Raw genomic sequence first — 8,923 nt, forward strand, 5'->3', positions numbered from 1 at the left:
AATAAATAAAAGCTATCATGTGGGGCTGGGGATTTAGCTGTGATGCCATCACCTGCCTTGCAAGCACAAGGTCCCAAGTTGGATCCCAGGCACACACCCCGCAAAAGCTATCATTTAGACAATGATTTATTTCACTAACTGAAACAAAGTTGTAATTAAGTGTGCAGAGCAAATACACCCAAAACCTATAGCAACTCTGTTATCTTCCATTTCCTATAGTTTATTGGGTTTTAAAAATGAACAAGGGGGCCAGGGATTTAGCGCAGTGGTTCTGTTGCCTGCCTCGCAAGCACAAGGTCCCAAGTCCGATCTGCAGTACCAAAAAAAATTAAATAAAATAAAAAGGTATCTCATTCATTCCTTTTAAATCAACATTAATGTATACAATAATTTACAATATAAGGGAAAAGCTCTCAAAAGATACCAAATATGTCTCTTTAAATTTCCCCAATCTCTGACTTGTGTTTCTCTTTTTCGAAACACTGCCACAATTTGTAATGTGTTCATTTCCCGCCCCCGTTGCCTTTCCTCAGCAGCACTTAATCTCCTGGAAAGCAGGAAACACATTGGTCTTACATTTACCATTCCTGCCCCAGTATTTGGTATGTGCTTGAATGATATTTACTAAATTTTATTCAGAAAAGAACTCAGATGGAGCATTTAATTCAGGCTTTCCAATGGGCCTAAATATTTTGAATATAGCAGTGTCAAGCCTCATCACAAACCAGGGTGGTGGCATGCCTCTGTAGTTCCAGCACAGAAGGCTGAGGCAGGAGGGTCACCATGAGTTTGAAGCCAGCCTGGGGTACACAGTGAGTTCAAGGCCAGCCTGAACTACATAGCAAAAAGAGAAAAGAAAAAAGTCAGTCATGACCATCAGGTGTTTTATTTGCTTCAAGCACAGCTATATACAGGTGTTCTGTCTTTTGCTACCACAGTGACTCCCAGGCCCTATGCCGCCAGCACCACCACCACCACTTGCTCTTTGCTTTATCAGCATCATCAAGAAAGGAAGGAAGCAGAGAAGAACAGAGCAGGGTGGCCGCCGTGAGCCCAGCAGCAACATGGCTTCGTTTTCCTTTATTCTTTTCTCAACTGGCCTCTGTAGACAGTTTCCTGGTTTAATATCCACTGACTTTGCTTTAAATTTATTTATCCAGTTGTTCCAAACACTGTGCTACTGTGATGACATTTTATAACCGAATAGTTAGAAAAGGTCCCATAGTGGTCAAGGGAGAGAGTACTTAATTACAGAACGTGTGCGTGTGCAGCCCCATCCATCCAGGAATGCCTATACTTTTGATTTCAGATTTACATGTGTAGGTGAGTTGTAAAATAGTAGAGAATTCTTCTGTAATCTTTATCCAGCCTCATAGAATGGTATCATCTTTTTTTTTTAATTTACTTATTTTGGACAGAGTCTTACTCTGTAGTTCAGGCTGGCCTTGAACTCAGTGATCTTCCTGCCTCAGCCTCCTGAGTGCTGGGATTACACGCATGAACCACCATGCCCGACCACTTTCTTGATTTTTATTTTACTTGTTTGTTTATTGTAGTGTTGGAGATTGAACCCAAAGCCTTCAACCCTTAGCTACAACCTTGGCCCTTTTAAAAATTTTGGAACAATCTTGCTAATTTGGGTACCAATCTGGTAAACTGCACAAGCTGGGCTCAGACTTGCAAATCTCCTGCATCAATCAGCCTCCCAGAATGCTGGGATTACAAGTGTATGCCACCACAGCCAGCTCTAGGACTCTTTTTGACCCTAGCACATACCCCCTGTTGTCACTTGTGATACTGAATGGTCCACAGGCCACCTGATACACCCACTCACAGGTAACAGAGGTGTTTCATCAGGAGACTTCCTTTTCCCTCATCCCTGGCCTGGATCAACCAAGGAAAGCAGCAGGAGATTGGAGGGTGGGGTGTCCATCACACGTTCATGCCTCCCTGCAGAAACCACTACCGATGGCCTGAGCTTAGCCCCTGCTTGTTCTATTCCACTATTCAAGATTGGATCAAAAATGCAGTGATTATTTACTTTTTATTTAAAAATAATTCATTACAGTAGAAGACACAGTGCCATTAGTCCCCCTGGGATTACTCTTCCTCACTTCGAACCCACATATCCCACTGCTCTTGCCACTTCTGGAAGCAGTTCTGGAAGTCCTCTTTCCTCAGTCTTTAGTTTTTTTTTTTTGGTACCGGGGATCGAACTCAGGTCCTTGAGCTTGCGAGGCAGACCACCGAACCGATGAGCTAAATCCCCAGCCCTGTCTTTAGTTTTGAGGTTGAAACTGCCTCAATGTCCTGAGTCAAATCAAAGTACTTACCCTTCACATGGTCATTTTGACTTTGGAGAAGAGTCGGGGGTTGCACGGTGACAGATCAGGTGCATAAGGTGGATGAGGACACACACCAAGTTTTTATAGCCTGCCTGCTTGCTGGAGGGCACTAGGCAGCAATATTTGCTATATTTTCATCAGACCCAGTACAGATACTCCCAAAAGAAGATTTCCTGAGCTGTTTCAGAGTGGTGAGAAGGACGGGACAGGTGTTTCTGAAGCAAGGGGCAGGCAGTATGTCAGGGATACTCATAGCAATGTGCCTTAATGGTTTTTACACTGAAACACTCATCATGTAGTACAATCACCCTAGCACCATCCTCCCCTGTGCCCCTGGCCCCACCCCTGGCACCTGCAGTCCTAGGATTGGAGACAGCTCTCTACCTTCCTCAGCGCTAGGATCCTTTGCCATTGCTAGTTTTTTCCTTACCCACTTTATGAAATCCTGCCTAAACACCCAACTGACAATGCTACCTGATTTTCTACAGGGACCAAGATTTATAGTCGGAGCCAACAAACACTACCTCAAAATTGGCTTTCACTAGGGAAACATATCCTCCTACTTGCCCCCCTCCCATGCCTCCCACACAAAGTGGAAAAACATTTACATCACTGTTTGTTCCTAGAGAAAGTGCAAACCATGCCCCTCACTTGCAAGCTGAAGTTCACACCCCAAGAACTGCGGTGCATCTGCAACTCTGCCTTAGCATTCCAGGAAGCTCTTACGTTTCCAGTCATGGCCCAGCTAACAAGTTGCCATCTGTGTGTGACAATAACCGATGACCACCAATCGGACTTGAGCGGGCAGTTGTGCAGAGCTGCTCCACACAACCCTGTCACCCACCATCGCACGCCCTTTCTGGCCATTGAAGCGCTTCAGAAACTTATTTGAGTGCAGGAGGACTCTAGTAAGGGATTGAGATCACTACTCACATCTTGAAATTCTGAGGGAATAGAATGAAAATGAGCATCAGTGTAGGTAACCATTTTCCTTTTGGCGGGGAAGATGTGAGACAAAGCAAATTCAGTACCACACTGCACACAGTAGTCGCCAAGCTCAGAGTAGAATGGAAGAAGCCTCCAATGCCACACCAGTCTCCCACCTTGTTGTGCCTGGATCTGTTTCCTAATGGGATGATAGGGATGAAAACTCACAGCATCCATCCCAGCAAGAGGACCCAGGAGACTGAAGACCTAGGGTCCAGCACCAAAGGACAGGGACTAGGTATCTGCCACAAGGCCCAGTTCAAAGACAGAGAGTAAGGGAAGGAAACCCAGTCTCAGCCTGTGGACCCGTCATGGAGTAGCGCACCCTCCAGGCAGCCTGCAGCAGGACCACGGCAGGCCGAGGCCTCAACTGTAAAGCCTGAAGATAAAAGCTATCTTCTCTCACCCTCCCAGAACACACTTAGTGTCTCCTCTAGGGTTATAGAATCTTCTACATTTGCTCCAGGTGAAGTTTACACACTCGAGTTAAACTCTGAAAGTTTTTAACATTTCTACTCTGTACCACTGAAATAAAGCTTTCTTTGGAAGAAGAAAAGAATACATATTGTTACACAACACAATTTTTAAAAATTTAAGTGCTACCATTAAAAGTTAACTTTTTCTTTTGAAGTATTTTCCTAGTCTTGTAGGACAATCACTAATGACAGACCGAAAGTCAGCAATGATTGAGTCCGGTTCACTGGGGCAGAAGGAATCTGGCCACCCACAAGTGCTTATTTAAAAGAAACAGCCACAGTTCGCTGCCATGGTTCCTGAAACCAACACATAGTATATTTACTTCTACAATTTATTTCAGGTGACAGGACACACACAGACTAACAAAATAAACAAAAATAAATAGCATCCCCCAGCCCTGGTGGGAGATGTAACACCAGGCTTAATGCCTGTCAGTCTCTCTATGTGGTCTGTTTCTCTCTCCTACATCTTGCCTCCAATTGAAGAGCCATTTACAATAGCGACACTAAAACTATTTCTCACTTAAAGAATTTAAGGTCTGAGATGGATAGAACCAATACAGAAAGTATAGAAAAAGATACAAATCCAGCTTTTAATGACACTTCTAGGTTTGGGGGAGGGCATGGATGTAAAAGGGAGTGAACGGGTCCGTAGGAGGAAGCAAAATGGAAAATGGTTTAATTTATCTTGAAAATTACTACTATTTATTTGTCCAGGCTCCATGAGAATTTGTGCCAAGCATTTTCATTCATTTCACAGCGCCTAACACACCACTGACTGTGTCATAAATATTAAATAAATACCCATTGGTTGGAGAAAACTCTACATGGCAATTCTGTGTACAGGCAAGAAACAGAAGCTTACGGCAGTCACCCAAACCAGAAGGCAATGCAAGGTTTGGTTCTCAGTGTCAACATGTTCAAGTTACACAATTAGGGGAACAAACGAGATAAAATCTGCCACATTCACAGCCATAGTCCAACACGCTGTTCCTCTTTGAGGGCTAAAAGTTTTATTTGCAAAAGAGAAGCTATAATTAGGTGCAAATATTTTAAATGAAATGCACACAATATAATTGTACAGGCCAGTTGTGGTATTGCTCTCTAGTTCTCTAATTCAAGATTGCTAAGCTTGCTTACATTTGTAACAGAAACATGCCACCTGGAATCTTAAGAACAGGAGCACCTATTTCCCAGACTCAAACTAGCACTGAACTTTCAGGGAAACCATAGGCTTTGAAATGAACCCTTCTAAATACTACACAAAGCTCATAACACAGACTGCTATTAGCTTATAGCCAAATTAGGTTACTGCTATATACTCATCGTAGGCAATCTATAGAAAATAAAGAGATCATGCTTGTTCTACAGCTCTATGAGTGTCAAAATTAGAGCTGACATAATGAGAATTTGGGATTAGGTGATTATAATTTGGCCCTAAGATCTCACTGACTTATACATCTTAAATTGAACTAAAATCTCTAAGGACCTTGTTTTCATTTGGGGCGGGGGGGGTGGGTGGGTGGGGTGGTGGTGGTGGAAATCACACATTTAAAAATAGTACTTAAGGGAGGGTCTATTAAAATCACAATGGATCATAGCTGTCAACTTCAAATAGTACCTTTCTCCTAAAAAGCTTAAGCACACACTGGTGCAAAACCACAAATGCAGATGTTACCAAAGGAGCTAGAAGGAAAAACTAATTTTATTTATAACACTTTGCATATAAACTTTTCCTTCTGCAGACTTGTGTAGAGTCAAAAATAAAGGATGCTAATATGCACATTATGCAGCATATACAAGAGAGAAAAACACTTTATTTGAGTGAAAATTATTTACTCAAAATCTGGGAAGATTCACATCCACTATAGTCCAAATTTAACCTCAAGTGACAGAAAATACTATATGAAAATGGAAAAAAATTAAATAGTATTTAATCAACAGCTGATTACCTTTAAAACTTTGGGCTTCTTTTCCCTCTGGGGCCTCTTGTTTTCTTTTATAACCTAAAAAAAAAAAAAAAAATCAAAATGGAAAATGAGCCTCCATTAAAAAAAAAAAAAAAAAAAAAGCTCCATCCCCACCTCCCCAAAATATTTTTGGCTATTTCTCTGTAAACCTACTTATACCATTTTAAAGCATCAACATGTTTCTAGGCAGAGCCTAAAGAGCTTATGTAAAATGTATACTTTAAAAGTCACTGAAAAAAAAAACCTTGCATAAGATGAAGTAGGGAAATACCCTGCTTTCCCTTAAAGTCTGTCTTAATTAGCCTCTGCATTCTTCACGGCGAAGCCCACGAGGTAGCCATCTTGCTTCTGCAGAGGAAGCCTCGGTAGTGGAACAGTTCTGCAAACTGCTCTCGGTGTTATTATCATGGTGTTTGAAGGCAGCCCTGCCCTGCCAGCACTGTAGACGTGCTGGGCATGCCTTTTGCAAAAACAGCCCCACACGGTGCAGCCAATGGCAATGCAGAGCTTAGCAACTCCAAAGTGATCTTCTCAGCCTAGCCCTTCCTAGACAAAGGGTCTCCTGTGCGGCTGGCTCTCACCACAGGACACAGGCAGCCCCAAGCTGTGACATGGAGTTCTCCGCAGAGGATCTGGTAGAGGCGAAATCACAGGAGGCTTCGGCCAAAACAATGCTCGCAAATCCCCCAGGTGGCCAACGGCAGATCGATGGCCGATGGCGGAGTCTCCCTGTTAGTCACCTCTGGGTGGCAGCCAGGGCAGGTCCGCCTGGGGGAGGGGACACTGCTCTGCCTGCGCCGCACAGGAGCTGTCAAGGAGCCCAGGGTGGCACTGGGGCTCGCTGAAGCCACTCTGGAAGGTATTGTGCATTTTTACTTTATAAGGCAAGGCGAAATATTGGCGATATTTAAGGCAAGGAGGTTATGTGAGGACAGCAAGGCTCAGCTGTTGGGCTGCGTGTCTCATTCTTCCGAACCACACCTCTTTGCAGCAGGCTCTTTGCCCAGAAACACAGCGATTTGATTTCTGTCAATAAATGCCCAATGACAAAAGCGGACTAGAAAAACAGTAAAGCCACTTCGTAGCAAAAGGACAGGGCGAGGACAAGGAGAAGGGGTGGAGTTTTCAAAATACACTTGCCACCGAGTGGCGAGAGAGGAGGGATTTCTGCCTTGCTGGGGACATCTCCGATGGCTTTCATTTCGCAGGAGGCAGAACTCACCTCCCACCTCGGCGCCGCCTCCCTCTCCCAAGATCGCCACCTGAGCATCTCTGCCCCCCAGGCCACCAAGGCAGCTCCCCACGGGCAGCCCGTCCACGCCCCAGACCCCACACAGGTGGCGGGCACCGTGGCCGACACCTGCCGCCCCTCGGAAAGGCAGGACAGAGAAGAAGCGTGGTTCCCGTTAGTCCCCTGGCATCGCAAGAGCGGGCGCGAAGGACCAGGGCGGCCTCTGGGAGCTGCTTGTCTCAAGGTCACTGCCCCAGAGCATTGCAGAGGACTCCGGTCACAGTCCCACCACCTTGACAGCTGCAGGGATCTAGGCGACAGCCCAGCTCCACCTCGCACCGAGCTTTCGGCAGCACACTGGGAGGTTGGCAGCAGGGCTCGCCTGGCTGCTCAGCCAGGGATGGGTTTTCCACTTGCAGTTGGACCCCGGACAGATTCCCACAGGCAGAGTCCGGGAACAGAGAGAGAGCCGGAAGGCCCGAGTCTCCTCACCTCGCCTCCGGCCTCGGGTTTGCCACGAACGCATGTTTTCCTGGTGGGATCACGAAGCCCACGGGCCTGGCTTCCTGCTGTGGTTTTTCAGGTCACTTTTGGGGCTGAGGGTGGAACCCGGGGCTTCGTGTATGCTAAGCAGGGCACTTCACTACCATGCTACAGCCCGGCCCAGGTTCTCCCACAGCCAAATCTTTTAATAAATTCATGTTAAGAGAAAACAAACACAGTGGTGTTCTTAACTCTTCTTTAAACATGTGTCGCAAAAAACAACGGAATCCATCCTAAACACATCCACCAGCGCAAACACGCTAAGCACAGCTGACAGCCTCCCCTGCGGAAGGAGACCACAGAGAGAGGTCGGAAATCAGCTGCTCTGGGCAAGTGCTAACTCCCCACCAGCAATGGAGTCATGAGGTACTGAAAACAGGCACTAATAAAAAACTTACACCTGAAACCAAAAAAAGAAAAAAACGGGGCCAAATACAATAAGGTTTGGAAACAGATACAAAATGGCATATTCTGCATTTTTTGTTTTTGAGACAGGGTCTCACTGTGTATTCCAGGCTGGTCTTGAACTCACAGCAACTCTCCCGTCTCAGCCTCCTGTGTGCTGGGACTACACTCAGTTCAAAATATACCCAATTAGGGTCGGGGATTTACCCCAGTGGTTCTGCCACCTGCCTTGCAAGCATAAAGACCAGAGTTCAATCCCCGATACAAAAATAAATAAAATAAAAATGTACCCTTTAGCTTTCTATTTTAATTCCTTTTTTTTTATTGGTGGTAAAACTTATCAACCTAAAATTTACGATTTTAACTATTCCAGTGTACAATTCAAGTAAAAACATTCGCCACTGTCCCTTTTCATTTACTTCGGCCTCCCAAACATTAGCTATACCCATTGAATAGTACTTCCTCAGCCCTGCTGAGTTTTTGTTTATTTACCTTCGGTATTTATTTCCTATCTACTTCTCCTGCCTTAGCTTCCTACAGTGCTGGGGTTACAGGCAAGTGCCATGCTTAACTGTTTTGTTTGTTTGGTGGTGGGGCTTGAACCCGGGGCCTCTGCACTAGGTCACATCCCCAGACCATCTTCATTTTTAAATTTTGAGACAGGATCTCTAAGTCGCTGGGCTTGACCTTGCAGTCCTCCTACATCAGCCTCCCAGAATTTGAGGAGTTTAAGTGAGTGTCACTACACCCAGCTGCTGCTCCAACTCCTCCTTTTGTGGTGATCCTGGGAACTGAACCCAGGGCCAGAGTGCTGGAATCACAGGCACCCACTGCCAAGGCCTGCACGTGGCTACCTTTCTGTGCTCCTCCAAACTCCACTCTCAGCAGCTGCACCGTTTAAATTCCCATCAGAGCCGGGGATTTGGCTAAGTAGTACCACTGTCCGCCTTGGAAGCAGGGGCCCCC

At 45.5% G+C, this 8,923-nt stretch overlaps 1 protein-coding gene across 1 annotated transcript in view; it reads right to left on the reverse strand.

Annotated features, from left to right (window-relative positions):
- The window catches only part of Tet1 (tet methylcytosine dioxygenase 1), a 106,340-nt gene that overhangs the window by 77,921 nt on the left and 19,496 nt on the right, over positions 1-8,923 (reverse strand). The window contains exon 2 of the mRNA XM_010607953.3: positions 5,761-5,814. Within this exon, the coding sequence (XP_010606255.1) occupies positions 5,761-5,814 (54 nt within the window). The remainder of the gene's footprint in view (positions 1-5,760; positions 5,815-8,923) is intronic.

The sequence above is a fragment of the Fukomys damarensis genome, unplaced genomic scaffold (assembly GCF_012274545.1).
Source record: "Fukomys damarensis isolate Sample0158 unplaced genomic scaffold, DMR_v1.0_HiC HiC_scaffold_20, whole genome shotgun sequence".
NCBI classification, from domain to species: Eukaryota; Metazoa; Chordata; class Mammalia; order Rodentia; family Bathyergidae; genus Fukomys; species Fukomys damarensis.